Source organism: Lissotriton vulgaris, chromosome 9 (genome assembly GCF_964263255.1).
Source record: "Lissotriton vulgaris chromosome 9, aLisVul1.2, whole genome shotgun sequence".
Classification (NCBI taxonomy): Eukaryota; Metazoa; Chordata; class Amphibia; order Caudata; family Salamandridae; genus Lissotriton; species Lissotriton vulgaris.
Genome location: NC_141697.1, coordinates 853,349,118 through 853,374,501, shown reverse-complemented (window position 1 = coordinate 853,374,501; position 25,384 = coordinate 853,349,118). Strand labels below are relative to the sequence as shown.

The following is a 25,384-nucleotide window of genomic DNA, read 5'->3' as shown; positions in this document are numbered from 1 at the left end:
TCTGACCCTGTGCCCCATGGGAACAGTCCAGTCCGAACTACAAAAGCCATGTCCTTCCCAGAACGGAATCAAGCATCCGAGGACCGGACCGGTTTCGAGGTAACACCTCTCATCAGCCCGGCTCGCTTGACTCCAGTGGTGTGGAGTGCCTGGGACCCACGTCTGGGCATCCCCAGTACACTTATGGCGAGTTTGCAAAAACAACAGGTGATGGACCGAATGAGGATCAATGTCACACATTCAACCCAGTCAAAAGATCTGGGTCCTAATCCATCGTTTTGTGCACTCCACACCACCCTGGGTTAGACAATGGCGATATGCAAATCAGCTCTGACCCTGTGCCCCATGGGAACAGTCCAGTCCAAACTACAAAAGCCATGTCCTTCCCAGAACGGAATCAAGCATCCGAGGACCGGACCGGTTTCGAGGTAACACCTCTCATCAGCCCGGCTAGCTTGACTCCAGTGGTGTGGAGTGCCTGGGACCCACGTCTGGGCATCCCCAGTACACTTATGGCGAGTTTGCAAAAACAACAGGTGATGGACCGAATGAGGATCAATGTCACACATTCAACCCAGTCAAAAGATCTGGGTCCTAATCCATCGTTTTTTGCACTCCACACCACCCTGGGTTAGACAATGGCGATATGCAAATCAGCTCTGACCCTGTGCCCCATGGGAACAGTCCAGTCCGAACTACAAAAGCCATGTCCTTCCCAGAACGGAATCAAGCATCCGAGGACCGGACCGGTTTCGAGGTAACACCTCTCATCAGCCCGGCTAGCTTGACTCCAGTGGTGTGGAGTGCCTGGGACCCACGTCTGGGCATCCCCAGTACACTTATGGCGAGTTTGCAAAAACAACAGGTGATGGACCGAATGAGGATCAATGTCACACATTCAACCCAGTCAAAAGATCTGGGTCCTAATCCATCGTTTTTTGCACTCCACACCACCCTGGGTTAGACAATGGCGATATGCAAATCAGCTCTGACCCTGTGCCCCATGGGAACAGTCCAGTCCGAACTACAAAAGCCATGTCCTTCCCAGAACGGAATCAAGCATCCGAGGACCGGACCGGTTTCGAGGTGACACCTCTCATCAGCCCGGCTAGCTTAACTCCAGTGGTGTGGAGTGCCTGGGACCCACGTCTGGGCATCCCCAGTACACTAATGGCGAGTTTGCAAAAACAACAGGTGATGGACCGAATGAGGATCAATGTCACACATTCAACCCAGTCAAAAGATCTGGGTCCTAATCCATCGTTTTTTGCACTCCACACCACCCTGGGTTAGACAATGGCGATATGAAAATCAGCTCTGACCCTGTGCCCCATGGGAACAGTCCAGTCCGAACTACAAAAGCCATGTCCTTCCCAGAACGGAATCAAGCATCCGAGGACCGGACCGGTTTCGAGGTAACACTTGACTGGGTTGAATGTGTGACATTGATCCTCATTCGGTCCATCACCTGTTGTTTTTGCAAACTCGCTATAAGTGTACTGGGGATGCCCAGACGTGGGTCCCAGGCACTCCACACCACTGGAGTCAAGCGAGCCGGGCTGATGAGAGGTGTTACCTCGAAACCGGTCCGGTCCTCGGATGCTTGATTCCGTTCTGGGAAGGACATGGCTTTTGTAGTTCGGACTGGACTGTTCCCATGGGGCACAGGGTCAGAGCTGATTTGCATATCGCCATTGTCTAACCCAGGGTGGTGTGGAGTGCAAAAAAACGATGGATTAGGACCCAGATCTTTTGACTGGGTTGAATGTGTGACATTGATCCTCATTCGGTCCATCACCTGTTGTTTTTGCAAACTCGCTATAAGTGTACTGGGGATGCCCAGACGTGGGTCCCAGGCACTCCACACCACTGGAGTCAAGCTAGCCGGGCTGATGAGAGGTGTTACCTCGAAACCGTTCCGGTCCTCGGATGCTTGATTCCGTTCTGGGAAGGACATGGCTTTTGTAGTTCGGACTGGACTGTTCCCATGGGGCACAGGGTCAGAGCTGATTTGCATATCGCCATTGTCTAACCCAGGGTGGTGTGGAGTGCAAAAAAACGATGGATTAGGACCCAGATCTTTTGACTGGGTTGAATGTGTGACATTGATCCTCATTCGGTCCATCACCTGTTGTTTTTGCAAACTCACAATTGTGCATGGCTGTTTTAGGTGAGACCTACAAGAGACACCATCGAAAGCCTCATTGATATACTCAATATGGTACAGCATGTCACAGAACAAACACTCATGAGGTCACATTCTCAACCTGGTCTTCTCAACATCAGCAACTATCCAATGCAAACTACCCATACCTTTGAACTGGACTATCATGTTACTATCCCTGTTCAGCTGCTATCAACCAAGATCAACATAAAAGAGAAGACCAACTCTTCAGGTCCTTCAGAGACTTCTAGACAACCTAATGCTTGAACTTATCTCTCACCCCATCAATCCACATCTGACTCCAACACCCTTTCAAATAACATCAACAGGCTTTTGGAAAGCTATGTGAAGTCCACTCCTCCAGTACAACTTAAAGTGGGGTAATGTGGGTCAGAATAGAAGTGACAGGGATAACACCACTGGGGAAGACAGGAGAACAAGTTAACAAGATGGAGGGCAGGAGGGATGGGAAGTAGCATGGAGAGGGCAGGGAGAAATAGCAAAATGGATTGTGGAAGGAGAGAAGTACACAAGGATGATGATAAAAACATATGCACTCTCTCATGGAGTACTTATTTCTAATGAAACCAGGGGAGGTGGAAGGGAAAGAAGCAATATGGACATGGGTATGGGAGCTAAAAGGCAACAAAAACAACAGGGGAATAAGAAGAAATAAAAATTGCAACTCAATCACATTGTGATCCACAGGAACACAGCATTCAAACTGAAGCAATAAGTAATTAGTTCATGCTCCAGCTGAAATAGGAGGGGGCCAATCCAGCCTGGACTGGCCAATAAGGCAGCAGCAAATAAGAGTGCAAAAAGAAGATAACAGATAGTAAGTAATGGGCGGGCTGCCTGCAAGCTCCTTGTTGTATAAAATATCTCCTGCAAGCACAAATGCACGCATGCACCACCACAGGTGAGCCTAAAAAGAGGGATCCTCTTCAGCCTCATTGATCACTCAACTTGGCAGAACATGTCACAAAACAAACACACTAATAAGCCACATCCTCAGCCTTTTTTTCACAACATCACCAATAATTTAATGCAAACTACTTATAAATTTGTACTGAATTGACCACTTCGACATCCCTATATTCCTTGCTCAGCTACTACCAATAAACCAAGGTCAACACAAAAACAGAAGATCAACCCTTCAGATCCTTCATAAACTTCTCTATAGACAACCTAATGCTTGAACTCATCTTTCACTCCATCAACTCCACGTCCAGCCTTTAAAACCACTTCGGAAATGTTTCTGAAAGCTATGTGTGTGTCCACACCTCAATTACAACAGTCAAGTGCAAGCCAAACCCTTCAGCACCATGTTGTTCCAAAGATCTTGCTAACAATAAATGATCCATCCACAGACAGGAAAGAAAATGGAAGAAAAACAGATATCCCGAGGACCTTTTTGATACTAAAGTATCTCTACATAACAAGCAGACAACTCTTTACATTAGCCAAAACAAACTAATATACCATCATGATCAAGGAAGCCAACAGAATCAGAACACTGATCAGAACAATAAAGCATTGTATGAAATCCCTGCAGGACAAATCAATGTATTACCTCCCAGAAAAGTGCAGCGAGATCCACCTCTTTTTCAGTGAAAAATAGAGAAAATCAGACAGCACATCGGTGATACCAAACCTGCTTCTTCTCTTACACCCACCCCTTCCTGCCCTGAAAGACCTATCCCTCCTAAACTTGCCTGACATAATCAACTCCCTTAAAACCCTTTCTTTATGAAGATGATGTAATTTAATCTTTCTTCATCAAAGCTCTTTCTGGGGAAGCTCTCTTATCCCTACTTACCATTATCAATGTCTCCCTCACTCAAGGAATCTTTACAGAAGCTCTTTGGACTGGCCAGATCTTCTCACTCCTAAAGAAACCTACACTAGCCCCCCAGTACCTCACCAGCTACTGACCCATCACTCACCTATCATTTATCGACAGGATCATTGAAAAACAGTCTATGTTTAACTCCAGGATCACATCAATGCGAACCATTTCCTGCACAACTACCAGTCTGGATTGAAATCACCCTGAAGCATGGAGACCACTAACTTACACATCATATACGATGCTCTCTTGACCCCAGATCAAAATGGCCTCTGCCTTCTGATATTGCTGGACCTCTTAGCTTCTCTTAACACAGTTGACCATTACACACTTATACACACCCGTGAGTCACAAATAGGACTCACCGGCAATGTTCTTCACTGGTTCTCCTCCTACCTTTTCAATGGACACCAGTTTGCTCACAATACTACTTCTAGTTCACCAAAGATTACTTCCACCTCTGGAGTCCCCTAGGGTTCAATATTGCTGTTTCATCTTCAACCTCTACGTGGAGTCACTTGGTACTCTCCTCACAGATACCAACATCACTGTTCCCAATATGCTGATGATATACAACTCCACTTGAAAGTTTCCTCTGTTTCAGACATCCAATGCCTCAAATACTTCCTGCACATCATCCATGTCTGGATGTCTAGTGCCTGCCTAAAGCTACCTCCATCCAACACAGAATTCCTATTATATACCAAGAACAACAAACAATACACAGTATAAACATGGCACAAAGAAATAAACCTTGGCGGCATTAAATTCTAACTCTCACTGAATTCCAAATCATTCTCCCTGGACACCAATCCCACCCTCAAAGAACACGTAACAAAACTAGTCCTTTTACCATCTTTTACAGAAAGTCAAACCATTTCTTCTATAAAGAAACATCAAAATTACTGTTTAAGTCCTTGTACTGTTGCATCTGGATGGTGCTAATGCCGTAATCTGTGGCCTCTCAAATGCCACACTGGCACCCCTTAGGGGCATCCTGCATGCTGCAAAATATCTCATCTAGGGCCTAAAGAAATGTTTATTGGTTGATGGGAGGTGAAAACCCTAATCAATCAACAACCATAATTCCTGTAAGAGTGAACCACATGACTCACTAAATTAACTTTTGACTAACCTTCTGGTACAGTGACACCAAAGCAGGCAGACTTAACTTAAAGTCCTGTGTACAGTATTTATGCAGCACACAAGTGAAATGTAATAAATGCAATGACACCAAAACAAATTGAATTCAATCAGTGCAACTAAAGTAATTCGTTTTTAAATTTTAAGTGTTAAATAGTTTCTAAAAGATCAAAGAGGCAGCCCCAGGTATCTGGTCGCGCAATACTAGGGAAAAGTCAAAAGTTAAGGCCGACTGGGAAGGAGCACAGTACAACTACACAAAGTGGATTCTGCTGGGTGTCTTCTTGCCTTCAAATTTAAAATAATTTTCGAAGAAAATCCCTTAGAAGGTAAAGTTCCGCTGGGAAAGAGTCATAGCAAATATTTCTATCTTTGGACTTTGACACTATTTGGAAATCAAAAATCTCCAAAGGGATGGTGCTGCAGGCTGTATCAGATGAGGACTCAAGAAGGCACGATAACTACTGTGATAGGTCATGCTGAACAGGATTTGCTGCTGTGGAGAAGAATGTCAGCAAAACACACAAGGTGATGGATGGAATGTTGCACATTGGCAAAACATTCACACCCAGTCACAGATCTGGGTTTAATCCATCATTATTTTGCTCACCTCGCCACCCCAGTTCAGACATGGCCATATGCAAATCAGTCTTCACCCTGTGCCTCGTGGGAACAGTCCAGCTCGAACTGCCAAGCCATGTCTTCCCTGGACCGGAATCAAGCCTCCTAGGACCAGTTTCTGGCTATCAGCCATCATCAGCCAGGATAGCTTGACTCCAGTGGCGCAGGGAGCACGGGACCCACATCTGGGCATACCTAAGAATGTAGCAGAAGATACAGTGGAGTCAGGCCAACCGATAATGTCCCTTAGGCAGATCGACAAGCAGGTAGGTCCCAGTCTTCTGTAGTTCATCAGGCTACTTTCTAAAGAACGTCGAGCCCGATTCACATAACTAATTTACGACAAAATCCTAAACTTACTACTTTTGGTATTCACAGAAGGCATTTATTAGTCTTAAATTAGGATTTTGTCTTAAATTAGGATTTTGTCCTAAATTAGGATTTTGTCCTAAATTAGGATTTTGTCTTAAGTTAGGATTTTGTCTTAAGTCAAACTTAAGTTTAACTTAAGTTTGTCTGACAAAAACCTAATTTAAGACAAAATCCTAATTTAAGACAAAATCCTAATTTGGGACAAAATCCTAAATTAAGACAGAATCCTAACTTAGGACAAAATCCTAACTTAAGACAAAATCCTAAACTTACTACTTTTGGCATTCACAGAGGGCATTGAGTAGTCTTAAATTAGGATTTTGTCTTAAATTAGGATTTTGTCTTAAATTAGGATTTTGTCCTAAATTAGGATTCTGTCTTAAATTAGGATTTGCCTTAAATTAAACTAATTTAGGACAAAATCCTAATTTAAGACAAAATCCTAAATTAGGACAAAATCCTAATTTAGGAAAAATCCTAATTTAGGACAAAATCCTAACTTAGGACAAAATCCTAACTTATAACAAAAGCCTAACTAAAGTCAAAATCCTAACTTAAGACTACTAAATGCCTTCTGTGAATACCAAAGGTAGTACATTTAGGATTTTGTTGTAAGTTAGTTCATTGAATCAACCCTATTCTGTTTAATCCCAACATGTGGCTTATTCAGGAGCAGCACCTTCAGTATCACCACCAAGGGTCAAGGAATTTATGGGGCACTAGCCCGGGGGTCAGAACTCACTCCAGCACAAGCCAGGTACAGGGTTCAAAGCCTCAGGAGCTTGCTATGTCCCAGCAGCTCACACAGGAGGCCAGCCAACCAGCACTTGGAGTCACTCTGGTAGTCCTGGGTTCAAGGAGCAATGCAAGCTTCAAGCAGAAGGGCAGTCCTCTGGTAGCAGCTGGGCAGTCCTCCAAAGTACAAAACAAGCATCAAGATGCAGGCCAGTCCTCTGGGGGTCCAAGACAGTCCTATTGATGCTCTCCACAGTCCGAGAAGTCTACTGAAGAGTCGGTCTGAGGGTCCAATATTTATACCAGATGCTAGCATTTGAAATGGGGTAAATTTAAAGGCTACTCCCCACATCTAGTTCTGGAAAGCTTCTTTCTTCCCCTGCCCAGACTCCAAGTATTTCAGAGTGACACAAGACTAATGTCAAGTTCCTTTATGAGTATGCTGGAGGCACCCCTTTGAAATGTAAGTGGGGCAAGGAACAGCTCTGCCCCTCCCAACACTTAGGCCACCTTTGTCTCACTGTCTGGAACGAATACACAAAGGCCAATTGTCAAACTATTCACAGTTATGTAACGAAGGACACAGGCATCAGGCACCAAATGGTAAGGGTAAGAAAATGTAACCTTTCTAAGAGTAGCATTTTTAGAATTGTTACTTAAAATCCAACTTTACCATGAAAGAGGTTTTTAAATGACCAGTCATTTGAGAACAAGCATGCCATTTCTACCTGTTCCCAATCAAAAGTTTGCACTTATAAAAGTTACTAATGTAACCCAATGTTATCACATGGGAGAGGTAGGCCTTACAGTAGTGAAAAAATAATTTAGGAGATTTTCCATTACAGGACAGGCAAACCTAAAAACACTTGACCCCGGTTTTTTATTAAATAAAATGTGCCCTACCCTGTGGGCTGTTTAGTGCCTGCCTTACGGGTGACATATATATTAACAAGCATTGATAAATGCATTAGGTTCACCTGTGTGATTAATAATAAGCTGTTTATTTAGGCAAAAACCTAAAAACAAAGATAGCTGACTTGATATCCAGGTTGACTACCAGCACCTGGTTCAGTTCCCAAGCAACATAACACCCAAAGAGAAAATGTATACCAAACATTTTTTTATATTCAATTAAAATAACCAGTAGATGGCAGTGTTGTCCAGATCTTTCAATATGGGTAGAGAGTAACATAAGATCTTCACTTGGCTCGTACAGGCATACTAATCTAATTGCCCCAAAAAAAGTCATAAAATCGAGTTCAAGAACTAAAGCCCATATAAAATGTAGAGTGAGATAAAATGTATTCTCCTCAGTGGTATCACAAAGAAAAGATCAGGAATATAACACTGCTGTTGCAGTGCATGCAGCCAGGGAAAATAAAAAAAAAGTTCCACACAACAGTGGATGAACATAATTTGGTTTGGGGAACTGATAAAAGCCTCTTCTCAAAATATATTACATACAAGAGATTCACAAGCACAGTGCAAGCAAAACCTAAAAAGGAAGATTGAGACCTATCAAAAAGGTTATTTTGCTAGGTGGAATTGGCAGTTTAAAACTGCACTGCATGCTGCAATGACAAACCTGAAATATTATTTAAAGGGCTAATTTAGTGAGTCGCACAATACGAGCCACAGTTCCAACAGCAGCATTTAATTTCCCGGCCCTGGGTACATGTAGTACCAGTTTACTAGGGAGTTATAAGTGAATTAAATGTGCCAATTATGTGTATCCAATGTAACCATAGGTGAGACCAGCACAAGCAGTTTAGTGCACATTAGCAGTGGTAAAGTGCACAAAGTCCTAATTCCAACAAAAATGAAGTCGAGGCAACAGGAGGGGAGAAGGTGAACATTTGGGGGAAGACCACACCAGGCATGTCAGGTCTAACAGTGTAAACTGCAGGAAACCTTACAGATAAAAGGAAAATGACTTGGACACGCCTGTAGGCAAAATTAATTGCTGCAATATGACTGTAAATAAATTGTCAAACAGTTGAAAGTGGAATATTCTGATATTTTAATTCCAATCTACTAGATTTGGCTTTTGCAATGAGTCATATTACTTCATATGATTCAAAATTCCAATCGTGAATTTGATTCAAATGGTGGCAATATAATCACAGGTCTCAAAATGTAATCTGTTCATAGTTTCGTAAGCGAAAACCCCATTGCATTTCGAGCCGTATCACAGCTCTGCTTCAGGGGGCATTGGTCTAGTATGAAACAAAATGTAGAACCAATATGACATAAAACCCGAAATGGAATGCATCAAAATCTAGTAAATATTGCATGATAACATGGTGGACCCCAAAAATGCCCAGGACAATGGAAAATCTTGAACACTTGTAAAAAAAGGGAAAAGGAAAGGCCAGAAAAAGCTGTTTTGTAAACATCATGGTGAACGTGCCAAAAGAATAAGTGCCACGTGATGGGAGGAACAAATAAAGGTGACTCGCAAAACGTGATACAAACACTGAAAAATGTGGCATGCCGAAAGAAACAGTATCCAAGAAATATGCTGAGTGAAAGGACGTGACAGAGCTGAGAGCCGAAAGAGAAAAGTGCAGGAAAGTATCTGAGTGAAGAACATGCGATGTGTCGGGACTGCCTAATAAACTAATATCTAAGTGCATAGAAGTCCAAAGACATGCCAATTGTAAAAGAAGTATGTCACAGGATAAAACATAAAATGGTAAAAGTCTGAGGAGCTTACTGCGAACAGAAAGTGGGAGACCATAAGTAGACGCCGTGAAAGTATTGCTGAGAGTAACCCGGCCAAGCGCGAGAATGCGTAATAAACGTTGGAAGAAGAAATGGAAAGTGGACTGTTACAAGCGTGGGAGAACACACGTTAATAAGGTTGCAATGAAAAGAAAAGGAATTAAAGGAATTAAAACGTGAGGGACGATGTAACAAAATAAACAGAAAAACTGTGGAAAAGAACAAACAGTGATTAAAGACGAACAAGAATGTGAGAATAAAATAATAAAGACACAGCCGTGTTTACACATATATAAAGGATAATAATCATGTAAGAGGAAAGAAGAATGACAAGGAATGTAACAGTAAAGTTGACGAGGAAGATAAAATGTGGGGCTGCCTAGAGTGACTTGAAGGAAAGGGTGAAATAATAGAAGGAGTAAACAGCAAACAACATGGGGATTAACAGCGTAGTGAGAAAATGATAAGTCAGCCAATGAAATGGAAAGTGCAAAATGGATAAGGATTAGTCACATAAAGTAACGAGGAGCAATGGTAAACTAAGTGAAAGACTTCAAACAGTAAAGACAGTGAAAACAACATACAAAAATATCCTACACCAGTTTAGAAGAATGGAGATTCTTACATGTAAAAGAAGATGTGTACAGATGTGGGAACAGTAAGGGAACTTTAGCAGTCAAGGAGAGAACACACTCAGGGGCACATAGTACTAACAAATGAATTCATAGAGAATTACTGTATTCCAGTCTCTCATTAAAGCCCATCGGATGAAGAGAATTCAGCTTGTGCATCCAGAAAAGTTCTCGTTGTAAAACGAACTTTCTGGGGTCTCTGCCTTCAATTTTCTTAACCACCTCCAATATTAGGAATCAGATTTGACTGACGTTATGAGCTGCGTTCATGTATTGGGTCGCTACACATGATTTAAGATTTTTAGTCCGGATGTTGCTGCAGTGTTCTGTAAGACGGATCTTCATTTTACGCTCAGTTTTCCCCACGTAGGGCAATCCACATGGGCATTTGAGTAAATACACGACATTGGCTGTGTCATATGTTGCATTCACCTGCAGGTGAATAGGGGTACCTTGCGTGGGATGCATTATGGTAGTTCCCGGTATAATGCTATTGCAGTTTCCACAGTTGTGGCATGGGATCGTGCCCTTGTATGTTACAGGGATGATGGTGCGTGGTCTCAACATTTGTTGCAGATTCTTGGAACACTGGTAGGCAGAGATAGGTGGGTTTTCAAAAATGTTATTGAAGTCAGGTTCAAATTGGAACAATTGCCAATGTTTGATGATTATTTTGCTTAATTTTCTTGCTGTGAGTGGAGTATTTGGTAACAAATACGCAACGTGATGCAGTGTCATCTCTTTTGTTGGTTTTGGTTAACAATTGTGAAGGATCAATAGATTCAACTCTATCTTCCGCTGTTTTGATGATGTTGTAAGGATAGCCTCTTTGAAGAAATGTATTGATGATTGTGTAGCTGTCAGATGTGTAGAAATCTTTGGAGGAAGCAATTCTTTTGGCTCGCAGGAGTTGGGAGTAGGGCAAATGTTTCTTGAGACTCATTTGATGGAAACTAGTGAAGTGAAGATAGTTGTTTCGGTCCATGTGTTTGGTGTAGATTGATGTTTCCAATTTTGAGTATACGATTTTGATGGCAACATCTAAGAAAGATATCCTAGAAGCACTTATGGTGTGAGTAAATTGAATGCGATCGTTAGCTTGATTGAGATGACATATAGCTGTGATGAGTTGCGCTTTGGAACCAGTCCACATGAGGAAAATATCGTCAATGTATCGATGGTAAATCTGAAGATGTTCTTGACATTCTGGGTTTGTCAAAATATGTTCCGTTTCAAATTGGTGCATAAACAAATTGGCATACGCTGGGTCGGCGCAATTTCCCATAGTTTCTCCAGAGAGTTGAACAAAGTATTTGCCAGAACATTTAAAGTAATTGTGGAGTAGGGTGAATTGCATCAATTCCAAAAAGAAAAACTTGAAGGTTCACTGGATTTTGAGATTGCAGAAGGGAAAATTCCTTAGCTTCTAATCCGAGGTTTTGGGGGATAGACGTGTATAATGAACTGACGTCAATGTTGCAAAGTAAAGCTGGATGATTGGGGTCAATGAGAATATTCTTAATTTTCATCCAAAAATCGGTTATATCCTGAATGTAACCGGGCATGCTGGTGACACAAGCTTGTAAATGTTTGTTGATGTATGTACCTATTGGCTCATGGATGAAATTGCGGGTACATACGTTGGGTCTGAATGGAGGCCTTAAAGCATGTTTATGAATTCTTGGGACCATGTACAGATAGGGAATTTGCGGGTGTTCTTTGAGAAGGTATGTTTTGTCTCTTTCTGTTATGGTACCCAACTGAACGGCGTGGTCTATAATGATTTGTAGAACACTTTTAAATTTGTTGGTCGGGTCAGTGTTGATTTTCATATAGAGGTTGGAATCATGGAGATGAGCGTTCACACTTTCGTTGTAAAAACTGGTGCCAAGGATTACTAGGGTACCGCCCTTGTCAGCTTTACAGATGGTAATATTCTCATTTGAGGCTAGCTGCGCTATGGCTTGTCATTCATATTTAGACGGGTTTGATTTATGGTGTTGACGTTTTTGAAAAATGGTTTGTAGATCCTTTTGGACTAGGATCTCAAAAGTGTCCAAAATGTTGTGGCTCATGGGTGCAATAAATGAACTTTTAGGTCGAAGATCCATGAGTGTGCTGGATTTTGGTTCACATATGTTGGTAAAAAAATGTTTGTGTCTCTGAGATCGCATGAATTTGTTGAGACACACTTGCGTGTCTAAGTCTTTGGCAACGTAGGTAGGAACAAATGAGATGCCCGTTTGTAATACGTTTAATTGAGCTGTACTGATGTTGATGTTGGAAATGTTAATGACTAGATTCTGTGGCTCCGTGTTGATTTTGACGGATTACATTTTGAGACCTGTGATTATATTGCCACCATTTGAATTGAATTCACGATTGGAATTTTGAATCATATGAAGTAATATGACTCATTGCAAAAACCAAATCTACTAGATTGGAATTAAAATATCAGAATATTCCATTTTCAACTGTTTGACAATTTATTTACAGTCATTTCACAGCAATTAATTTTGCCTACAGGCGCGCTCAAGTCATTTTCCTTACATCTGTAAGGTTTCCTGCAGTTTATTCATTTGTGCACCAAACAGGAGGCGATCTCCTTGAGCACCCTAACCACGTATAAATATGTACCTGAGTATCTACACAGCTTAATTCGGAGTGCAGCGGTTTCTTGGTTCAGATTCAAGTTTGATCCTGCCCTCACCTCACTGCACCCACTAGGACATAGCAAATTTGACAGGCAATAAGGCTGATACTTTTGAATTTACAACCGAGGACACTAATCGTATATACTTTTTAATTCAAGATCCCGGATGCATCTCATCTAATACAGGATCCATACAAGCTAACATCAGGCAGCTTCTGTTCGCAGCCAAGAGAGAGATCAACCAGCGGTTGCACGCCAGCACCCTCATCCGTTACCACAAAGTTCAAAGAATCTCCAGGGGACTACGCATTCCACTGAAATCTACATTATGTAAGAACAATACGAGATTTACTGAAAAATGGTACGGTATATTAAACAAGTGTTCCCTTGATTTAATCATCCTCATTGTTGAAGAACTCTCTAAAATGCTTGAAGAATTGAATCAAGAAGTTAATCAACTTAAGCAAGAACTAGGCGGCAAGCTCACCATTGAAGAGTGGAATAACACACTAGAAGACATCAATGTTCAACTAGACAAATACACGAAAGAGATTAACAAAAGAAAGCTTAGAAAGTTCAAAAGAGACACAGTAGACTACAAACTTGGCGAAGTATATAATTGGGTGGAAATTTACGCTGCACGAAAACAACAACGCTCTAATTTCAACAGATCCACAGAGGGGGAAACCTCTTCATCAGACGATTCATCTCGCACTGGAACTTCCCGTGGTCCTCAGCGGCAGACTTCTCGAAGTATGGAGAGCCAACCAAGTACATCTTCATCCACACAGCCAACCACAGCCACTTCTGCGACTGTTCCTTTTTTAGGACAAGGCACCGACCAAACCGGTGATCCAGGAGGACCCAGTTTAACAGAGCCACATCAACCTGTGGCAAAATCAACATGGAGCCACAGAATCTAGTCATTAACATTTCCAACACCAACATCAGTACCGCTCAATTAATCGTATTACAAAAGGGCATCTCATTTTTTCCTACCTACGTTGCCAAAGAATTAGACACACAAGTGTGTCTATACAAATTCATGTGATCTCTGAGACTCAAACAATTTTTTACCAACATATGTGAACTAAAATCCAGAGAAGAGACCAGCACACTCATGGATCTTAGACCTAAAAGTTCATTTCTTGCACCCATGAGCCACAACATTTTGGACACTTTTGAGACCTTGTCCAAAAGGATCTACAAACCATTTTTCAACAATGTCAACACCATAAATCAAACCTGTCTAAATATGAACGAAAAGCCATAGCGCAGCTAGCCTCAAATGAGAATTTACCATCAGTAAGCTGACAAGGGCGGCGCCCTAGTAATCCTTGACACCAGTGTTTACAACAAAAGTGTGAACGCTCATCTCCATGATTCCAACCTCTACATGGAAATCAACACTGACCCTACCAATAAATTTAAAAGTGTTCTACAAATCATTATAGACCACGCCCTTCAGTTGGGTACCATTACAGAAAGAGACAAAATATACCTTCTCAAAGAACACCCGTAAATTCCCTATCTGTACATGGTCCCAAAAATTCATAAACATGCTTTAAGGTCTCCGTTCAGACCCATCTTAAGTACCCGCAATTCTATCCATGAGCCAATTGGTACATACATCGACAAATATTTACAAGCTTGTGTCACCAGCATGCCCAGTTACATCCAAGATACCACCGATTTTTTGATGAAACTTAAGAATATTCTCATTGACCCCAATCATCCAGCTTTACTTTGTACCATTGACGTCAGTTCATTATACACGTCTATCACCCACAACCTCGGATTGGAAGCTATGGAATTTTCCCTTCTGCAATCTCAAAAACCAGTGAACCTTCAAGTTTTTCTTTTAAAATTGATGCAATTCACCCTACTTCACAGTTACTTTAAATGTTCTGGCAAATACTTTGTTCAACTCTCTGGAGAAGCTATGGGAAATTGGGCCGCCCCGGGGTATGCCAATTTGTTTATGCACCAATTTGAAACGGAACATATTTTGACAAACCCAGAATGGCAAGAACATCTTCAGATTTACCATCGATACATTGACGATATTTTCCTCATGTGGACTGGTTCCGAAGTGCAACTCATCACATCTATATGACATCTCAATCAAGTTAACAAATGCATTCAATTTACTCACACCATAAGTGCTTCTAGGATATCTTTCTTAGATGTTGACACCAAAATCGTGGACTCAAAATTGGAAACATCAATCTACACCAAACCCACGGACCGAAACAACTATCTTCACTTCACTAGTTTCCATCAAATGAGTCTCAAGAAACATGTGCCCTACTCCTAAATCCTGCGAGCCAAAAGAATTGCTTCCTCCAAAGATTTCTACACATCTGACAGCTCCACAATCATCAATAGATTTCTTCAAAGAGGCTATCCTTACAACATCATCAAAACAGCGGAAGATAGAGTTGAATCTGTTGATCGTTCACAATTGTTAACCGAAACCAACAAAAGGGATGACACTGCATCACGTTGCATATTTGGTTCCAAATACTCCACTCACAGCAAAAAAATTAAACAAATAATCATCAAACAATGGCAATTGTTAAAACTTGAATCTGACTTCAATAACATTTTTGAAAACCCACCTACCTTTGCCTACCAGCGTTCTAAGAATCTGCAACAAATGTTGAGAACATGCACCATCATCCCTGTAACATACAAGGGCACAATCCCATGCCGCAACTGTGGAAACTGCAATAGCATTATACCGGGCACTAACATAATGCATCCCACGCATGGTACCCCTATTCACCTGCAGTTGAATGCAACATGTGACACGGCCAATATCGTGTATTTACTCAAATGCCCATGTGGCTTGCGCTACGTGGAGAAAATTGAGCGTAAAATCAAGGTCCGTCATACGGAACACCGCAGCAACATCCAGACTAAAAATCTTAAAACATGTGTAGCGGCCCACTACGTGAATGCAGCTCATAACGTCAGTCAAATCAGATTCCTAATGTTGGAGGTGGTTAAGAAAATTGAAGGCAGAGACCCCAGAAAATTCCTTTTACAATGAGAACTATTCTGGATGCACAAGCTGAATTCTCTTCATCTAATGGGCCTTAATAAGAGACTGGAATACAGTAGTTTTCTATGAACTCATTTGTTAGTACTATGTGCCCCTGAGTGTGTTCTCTCCTTGACTGCTACTGTTCCCTTACTGTTCCCACATCTGTACACATCTTCTTTTACATGTATTAGTCTTTCACTTAGTTCACCATTGTTCCTCGTTACTTTATGTGACTAATCTGTATCCATTTTCCACTTTCCATTTCATTGGCTGACTTTTCATTTTCTCACTAAGCTGTTAATCCCCATGTTGTTTGCTGTTCACCCCTTCTATTATTTCACCCTTTCCTGCAGCCCCACATTTTATCTTCCTTGTCAACTTTACTAGTACATTTCTTGTCATTCTTCTTTCCTCTTACATGATTATCATCCTTTATATATGTGTAAACACGGCTGTATCTTTATTTTTTTTCTCACATTCTTGTTCATCTTTAATCACCGTTTGTTCTTTTCCACAGTTTCTCTGTTTATTTTGTTACATCGTCCCTCACGTTTTAATTCCTTTAATTCCTTTTCTTTTCTTTGCAACTTTATTAACGTGTGTTCGTCCCCTTTCCATTTCTTCTTCCAACGTTTATCACGCATGCTCGCGCTTGGCCGGGTTACTCTCGGCAATTCTTTCACGGCATCTAATTATGCTCTCACAATTTCTGTTCGCGGTAAGCTCCTCAGACTTACCATTTTATGTTTAATCCTGTGACATACTTTTTTTACAATTGGCATGTCTTTGGACTTCTATGCACTTAGATATTCGTTTATTAGGCAGTCCCGACACATCACATGATTCTCACTCAGATACTTTCCTGCACTGTTCTCTTTCGCCTCCCAGCTGTGTCACGTCCTTTTCACTAAGCATATTTCTTGGATACTGTTTCTTTTGGCTCACCACATTTTTCAGTGTTTGTATCACGTTTCGCGAGTCACCTTTATTGTTCCTCCCATCACGCAGCACTTATTCTTTTGGCACGTTCACCATGATGTTTACAAACTGCTTTTTCTAGCCTTTCCTTTTCCCTTTTTTACACGTGTTCAAGATTTTCCATTGCCCTGGGCGTTTTTGGGTTCCACCATTTTATCATGCAATATTTACTAGATTTTGATGCATTCCATTTCGCGTCTTATGTTATATTGGTTCTACATTTTGTTTCATTCTAGACCAATGCCCCCTGAAGTAGAGCTGTGATACGGCTCGAAATGCATTGGGGTATTCTTACGAAACTATGAATGGATTACATTTTGAGACCTGTGATTATATTGCCATCATTTGAATCGAATTCACGATTGGAATTTTGAATCATATGAAGTAATATGACTCATTGCAAAAACCAAAGCTACTAGATTGGAATTAAAATATCAGAATATTCCATTTTCAACAGTTTGACAATTTATTTACAGTCATATCTCAGCAATTAATTTTGCCTACAGGCGTGCTCAAGTCATTTTCCTTACATCCGTAAGGTTTCCTGCAGTTTACACTGTTAGACCTGACATGCCTGGTGTGGTCTTCCCCCAAATGTTCGCCTTCTCCCCTCCTGTTGCCTCGACTTCATTTTTGTTGGAATTAGGACTTTGTGCACTTTACCACTGCTAATCAGCACTAAACTGCTTGTGCTCTCTCCTATGGTTAAATTGGTTACACATAATTGGCACATTTAATTCACTTATAACTCCCTAGTAAACTGGTACTACGTGTACACAGGGCTGGGAAATTAAATGCTGCTGGTGGAACTGTAGCTCTTATTGTGCGACTCACTACATTTGCCCTTTAAATGAAGTTTCAGGTTTGTCATTGCAGCCTGCACTGCCAATTTCACCTAGCAAAATAACCTTTTTGATTTGTGCGCCGGACAGGAGGTGATCTCCTTGAGCACCCTAACGACGTATAAATATTTACCTGAGTATCTACACAGCTTAATTCGGAGTGCAGCGGTTTCTTCGTTCAGATTCAGTTCTAATAGTGTGACATTATTTTGAGTGCCTTTTGGTCTTTTGAGCATTCGGGCTGCTTTTTTGGCCAAACTCCGATTAGGAAATGAGTGTACATTGCACTTGCCCAGGGTTTTACACAGGAAATATCATCGTTTTTAGCTGGTTCCAACTAAACAAATTAATAATATAAGAATAACAGATGCAATAACTATTTTCCCAAGTTCCTGTCTATCACTTATGACTGCAATCCAAGACATGTTGGCATAAATTGAATTAACATTTGGGTGTTTTTTTGCACTTGTCATAATGTTGAGGGTCTTACAGGAACTATATATTTCAATATTTTAGGACACTCGATAACATCAGTCATAGCACATTGGCAGGATTTGCTTGGGAAATGGAAATTATACATATTTAAGGGCCTTCCTTTTTATGAATCTCTTTTTATCTAATGTATCTATTTATTTATTTGTACTATGCACTTTTCAAAATTAAATATGTGTCTTCCGCCTAGTAACAACCCCCAAAATTACAGGCACTTATATATGATAATTATGTGTACAGTGATTTCTACAGTGCTCTTAATTTGCTGTTTGTTTCCCTTGATGTCATTTTATAAATGATTGGTTGCAGGTGTTTGTACTTTTTAGGTCATATTGACAGAAATAAAGTTTTTCTTGAACTTGAAATCATACATACCATAATTCTTGTAGAGCTTGTCAAATGATGGTGCTGTTCCTCTTCCACTGAAGTCATTTCCCTGATCAATCAAACCCTCCTTTACAGCTTCATGCCCACACACAACAATGACACGACGAGGGCCCAAATACACTGTGAACACATCTCCATACTTCTTTCTCAGCTGCATTGATAAACAAAAAGAAGAAAACATTTTGAGGGAAGATGTGAGACTGCTTTTGACATTTGTGGCATTGAAAAACATCTTGACCTATTGAGTCACAATTCATTATGGTGACAATATTCATTAACAAATATGTGGTAGGAGTTAAAGAGATACACAAAAGAAGCAACCACACTCTCTCATGTAAATGCACCACCTATACACAGAAGAGATATGTAAAACACATGCACACACATGTACAGCATATAAACAGAGAACTATGCTTCTCTTCTTAAACCCTTCAATTTCAGGGTGCAGAAAGTGCCGTCAAACACACAATCACAAATCTCTTACATACTTACAAATTAGTATGGAATAACATTATTGTTATTAACTTTTGTATAACAATAATCCATCACTAATGTTATTTTCCAGTTGATTCTATTACCTTATCCAGGTTAGATACATTCTAGAGCATGGATGAATGCATGGGATAGTCTGCCAGGTAACCTTGTCATAGTAATGAAGGAAAAGGCAATCATTTGCCAGAACTCTTGTGAATTTTGTTCCAACTTTTCTCCAAATGTTATACCACCTCACGAGAGCATAAATGTTTACAGTGTCCTCAAGGAAAGTAATATCCGAATCCCTATGGACATTATAAGATGATACTGAGCAGGAAACTGCAAAGGTCTGCACAGAAAATAATTTTCTCTTTTTTTGCATGATTTTGAAACCTGCTATGCCCCACTGTTCTATTCACTATATGGCTGTTGAAATACATTTACACCTATACAATGGTAACATCTCACGTAAGGATTTGTTACCAGTTTTAGTGCCAAATATAAACAGTGCCTCTACGGTACTTTTAAAATGGAGATTGATTAAGTCTGTAGGGGGTTGCCAGTTTCTTTACACATATGAAATGTAAAACTATTAATAAAATCATGTTTATCTATATTATTTTAATTTGATAATATAACAAATATATGTGTATCTATATGTATGTACATACACACATATATACATACACACATATCATATATATATATATATATATATATATAAATATTAATATTTTCACAGAAAAATCATCATCCAGTGACTGGGTGTTTCTAAAAAGCTTAATAATGTTATATATCCCAAAGTGTATTGAAGAATAAGTGGGTGTATGAGTGTCTGAATGGATGATTTAGTGGGTGCATGACTGACTGTATAAGTGAATGATTAAACGTGTCTTAGTGAATGCATGGGTGAATGACTAATCTGTGTGAATGTCGGTATCAGTCTGTCATTTGGTGTGTAAGTATCTGCATGGGTTGGTGAGTAGCTACATGAGTGTTTATATAGGTTAATGATTGGTTGTCTGAGGACATGTATGGGTGCCTGATTGTCTGTGTGGGGTTGACTCTGTGCATGGATGAGTGAGTGAGTGTTTCACTGGGTGTATGGGTTCATGAGTGCAATGTCAAGGGGCTGTTGGGTGAGTGAGTACGTATGGCTATGTACGTGAGTATGTGGATATCTCAATGGTATATGTGTGAATAACTACATATCTGAAAAGCATTATATGTAAGTCTTGGAGTATATGAGAGATCGTATGTGAGAGTGAGGATTGTGAGAGTGGCTGTATGGATGAGTTTGTTCTTGTGTCAGTGATTGTATAAGCAAGTAAGTATGTGTTAGTACCTGTATGAATAACTGAGGTGGTGTGTGTGTATAACTGTATAGATGTGTAAATGGCAATGTGCTGGGTCTTTGTGTGACTGACTACATGTGTGAGTAACCCTATGGGTGAGTGGCAATGTGTGAGTGTCTGTATGGGTATATGATTGCATATATCAGTGGCTGTATAAATTATAGACTGTGTGAATGAATGACTGTATGGGTGAGTGAGTGGTTGTCTGTAAACCTATGAATAAGTGAGTGGGTATATTCTAAATGGTATTGGTGTGTCTATGGTTTCGAGAATGATAATCTGTATTTTAGAGTGGGCTTATCAAAGGTTATATTAGGGTGTGAAGAGGTGCATCAGATATTAAGTGGATGATTTCATCAGTGATGTTATCAGTGATATCATCAGTGATGTCACTGACCATGTCATGAGTTATGTAATATGTGACGTCACCAGCAGTACATTGCGGGGGCGCAAGTTATAGTTAGCTCAGCTAACTATAACAGCCAAATTTCTCTGGTTTTGTACGAGAAAAATATCAGCCTAACTATAACGTCCCTGAAATATGTTTTTTTCAGTGAACTGCTACAGTTTTTTAAATGCTAATTCCTAACTATAACGTTCCTGAAACCTGTTCTTTTCAAGGAATTGCTAAGGTTTTTTAAATGCTAATACCTAACTATAATGTCCCTGAAAACTCAGTTTTTTTCTGTGAATATCTATGGTTTTTAAATTCTAACTATGCCTACATAGGTAGGACAGGTGCAGATAGAGGAAGAAAGGTGCAGAAAGAAGCAATAGAAGTGCAGAAAGAGGGAAAAGAGGTGAAGAAAGAGGAAGAAAGGTGCAAAAAGTAGCAAGAGAATGCAGAAAGATGCAGCAGAAGTCCAGAAAGAGGAAGAAAAGTAAAGAAAGAAGCACAATAAGTGCAGGAAGAACCAACAAAGGTGCAAAAAGAGGCCTACTTTGGCTATACTTTACAACAGACTCATACAAAGTGGCCTAATCACTAATCCTCCCACGATGTCTTAAACCTCACTTTTTTCTTGAAGGTTCACTATTAATCGACTGCCCAGATTGTTAGGCCTACCAAATATAAAACAGAAATACTAAGCAAATCACTATTGTATGTCTGACCACGTCTGTGAAGGTATGCATGTGTGTTTCTACTTTTACCTAGTGACATACTACATAAAAATTAACATACAAATACTTTAATACATGTGTTTCAAACAGCATACTCTGGAAATATGAGTACACAAATGTGAATGTAATTCTTTCGGCTCATTATACAGGCCACATGGTTATTCAATAGTATATTTGAGGGGCTCTATAATACATGTACACATCAGACATGTCTGTCTGTGCAACTGAATGATAAACAACAACTGAGCATTTAACCACCTATAGGAGAACTTTTTAAGCTACCATCTTTAGCTGTATAACACATGTGAGAATACATATACAGGTAGACATATACCTCAGTCACAAGAGCACAGTGACCCTAAAACTTGACAGCTTTCACTTCTCATTTAAATACAGAAAGAGGCAAGAGAATTACAGAAAGAAGCAAGAGAAGTGCAATAAAAAACAAGAGAGGTGCAGAAAAAGTAACACGTGCAGACAAAGGCAAGAGAAATGCATAAAGAGGCAAGAGTGGTGCAGAAAGAGGCAAGAGTGCTGCAGAAAGAGGCAAGAGTGCTGCAGAAAGAGGGAAGACGAGTAGAAAAGGAGGCAATAGGGGTGCAGAAAGGAGAAAGAGGTACAGAAAATCGCAAGAGGTACAGAAAGAAGCAAAAGAGGTGCAGATAGAGGCAAGAGAGGTGCAGATAGAAGGAAGAGGGTACATAAAGGGACAAGAGGGGTGCAGAAAGAGGAAAGAGGGGTGCAGAACAAACCAACAGAGGTGCCAAAAGAGGCAAGGGAACTGCAAAAAGAGGCAAGGGGGTTGCAGAAACAGTTAAAAGAGGTGCAGAAAGAGAGAAGAGGGATGCAGACAGAGGCAAGAGAGGTGCAGAAAGAAGCAATAGAGGTGCAGAAAGAAGCAATAGAGGTGCAGAAAAAAGCAACAGAGGTGCTGAAACAGGCAAGAAGAGTGCAGAAAGAGGCAAGGCACAAAGAGAAGTAGAGTATAGAAAGAGGCAAGAGGGGTGCAAAAAGAGGGAAGAAGGGTGCAGAAAGAGGCAAGATGGATGCAGAAAGAAGTGAGGTGCAGAAAGAAGAAACAGAGGTGAAAAAGAAGAAAAAGAAGTACAGAAATAAGCAACAGAGATGCAGAAGGAGGCAACTGAGGTGCATAAATAGACAACAGAGGTGCAGACAGAGGCAAGAGAGGTGCAGAAACACAAGAAAAATGATGAAAGAGGCAACAGAAGTGGTGAAAGAAGCAACAGAGGTATACAAAGAAGCAAGAGAAATGATGAAAGACAAGAGAGTTGCAAAAAAAACAAAAGAGGTAAATGAAAAAGCAAGAGACATACTTAAAGAGGTAAGTGAGGTGCAGAAATAGGTACAGTGGTGCAGAAAGGGGGATGCAGAAAGAGGCAAGAGGGGTGCAGAAAAAAGCAAGAGAACTGCAGAAAGAACCAAGGGAGATGCAGAAAGAGGCAAGAGGGTGCATAAAGAAGCAATAGAAGTGCAGAATGAAGCAACAGAGCTGCAGAAAGAGGTAAGAGACCTGTAGAAAGAGGCACAAGTGTTGCAGAAACAGGCGAAAGAGGTGCTTAAAGAAGGAACAGGCTGCAGACAGAGACAATAGAGGTGCAGAAAGAGGGAAGAGGGATCCAGAAAGAGGCATGAGAGGTACAAGAACACTGTAGAAAGAACAAACAGAGGTACAGAAAGAGGTAAGAGAACAGCATATAGAGGCAAGAGATGTGCAGAAAGAGGCAAGAGAGATGCACAAAGAGGGAACAGAGGTGCAGAAAGAAACAAGAAAATTACAGAAAGAAGCAACAGAGATGCAGAGAGAGGCAAAGGGGCTGCAAAAAGAGGCAAGATCGGTGGGTTAGAGGCAAGAGAAGTGCAGAAAGAAGCAACAGAGGTACAGAAAGAGGCAAGACAAGTGCAGAAAGAGGCAAGGGATGTACAGAAACAGGGAAGAGGGGGGCAGAAAGAGGCAAGAGGGGTGAAGAAAGAAGCAAGTGCAGTGAAGAATGGGGCAATGGAGGTGCAGAAAGAGGCAGGAGAGGTGCATAAACAGGCAGGAGAACTGCAGAAAGAACCAATGGAGATGCAGAAAGAGGCAAGCGGGGTGCAGAAAGAAGTAATAGAAGTGCAGAATGAAACAACAGAGCTGCAGAAAGAGGCAAGAGACCTGCAGAAAGAGGCACAAGTGTTGCAGAAACAGGCAAAAGATGTGCAAAAAGAAGGAACAGGGTAAAGACAGAGTGAAGAGGTGAAGAAAGAGGGAAGGGGGATGCAGAAAGAGGTATGAGCGGTGTAGAAAGAAGCAAGAACAGTGCAGAAAGAAGCAATAGAGGTGCAGAAAGAGGCAAGAAAAGTGCAGAAAGAGGCAAGAGAGGTACAGAAACAGGTAGGAGAGGTGCAGAAAGAGGGAACAGGTGTGCAGAAAGAGGCAAGAGATATACAGAAACAGATAAGAGGGGTGCAGAAAGAGGTAAGAGGTGTGAATAAAAAGCAACTGCAGTGAAGAAAGGGGCAACAGAGTTGCAGAAAGAGGCAAAAGAGGTGCATAAACAGGCAAGAGAAGTGCAGAAAGAGGCAAGAGTAGTGCAGAAAGAAGCAACAGAAATGCAGAAAGAGGCAAGAGAAGTGAATACAGAGGCAAGAGACATATAGAAACTGGCAGTAGAGGGGCAGAAAGAGGAAAGAAGAGTGCAGAAAAAGGAAAGAGGGATAAAAAAGAAGCAAGAGAGGTGCAGAAAGAAGCAAGAGAAGTGCAGTAAGAAGAAACAGATGTTCAGAAAGCCTGAAAGGGGGAGCAGAAAGAAGCAAGGGAAATGGAGAAAGAAGCCAGGGAAAGGCAGAAAAAAGCAAATGAGGTGCAGAAAGAGACAAGGGCAGTATAGGAAGAGGCGAGAGAGGTGCAAAAAGAAGTGAGAGAGATGCACAAAGAGGGAACAACAGAACAGAAAGAGGCAAGAGGGGTGCGGAACGAAGCAACATAGGTGCAGAAAGAAGCAAGAACAGGTTCAAAAGAAGCAACCCAGGTGTAGGAAGAGGCAAGAGGGGTACAAAAAGAGGCAAGAAGGGTGCAGAAAGAAGCAACAGAGGTGCAGAAACAGGCAAGAGAAGTGCAGAAAGAGGCCAGAGAGGTGCAGAAAAAGGGAACAGGTGTGCCAAAACAGGCAAGAGATGTACAGTAAGAGGGAAGGGGGTGCCAAATGAGGCAAAAGGGGTGAAAAAAGATGCAAGTGTGGTAAAGAATGAGGCCACAGAGGTGCAGAAAGAGGCAAGAGAAGTGCATCAACAGGCAAGAGAAGAGCAGAAAGAGGCAAGAGAAATACTGAAAGCAGCAACAGAGGTAGAGAAAGAAGCAATAGAAGTGATGAAAGAGATGGGAGAGTTGCAGAATGAAACTAGAGAGGTGCAGAAAAAAGAAAGAGGAGTTAGGAAAGAGGCACGTGAGGTGCATAAAGAGGCAGGAGAAGGACAGAAAGAGGCAAGAGAGGTGCATAGAAAAGCAAGAGAGTTGCAGAAACAGGAAAGAGTGGTGAACAAAGAGGAAATAGGGGTGCAGAAACAGACAATAGGGGTGCAGAAAGTGGCTACAGAAGTGTAGAAAAAGCAACAGAGGTAAAGAAAGTGGCAAGAAAAATGCAGAAAGAGGCAGGAGAGGTGCAGGAAGAGGCAAGTGAGGTATAAAAAGAGGCAAGAGAGGTACAGAAAGAGGGAATAGGGGCAGAAAGAGGCAGAAGGGGTGCACAAAGAAACAACAGAGGTGCACAAAGAAGCAAAAGAGGTATGCAAAGA

General features: G+C 41.1%; 1 protein-coding gene across 2 annotated transcripts in view; it reads right to left on the bottom strand.

Annotated features, from left to right (window-relative positions):
• Positions 1-25,384, bottom strand: part of LOC147692361 (cytochrome P450 2A5-like) — a 333,458-nt gene that overhangs the window by 5,710 nt on the left and 302,364 nt on the right. For both annotated transcript variants that reach the window (XM_086938584.1, XM_086938585.1), the window contains exon 3: positions 18,633-18,795. In XM_086938584.1, coding sequence (XP_086794710.1) covers positions 18,633-18,795 — 163 coding nt within the window. The remainder of the gene's footprint in view (positions 1-18,632; positions 18,796-25,384) is intronic.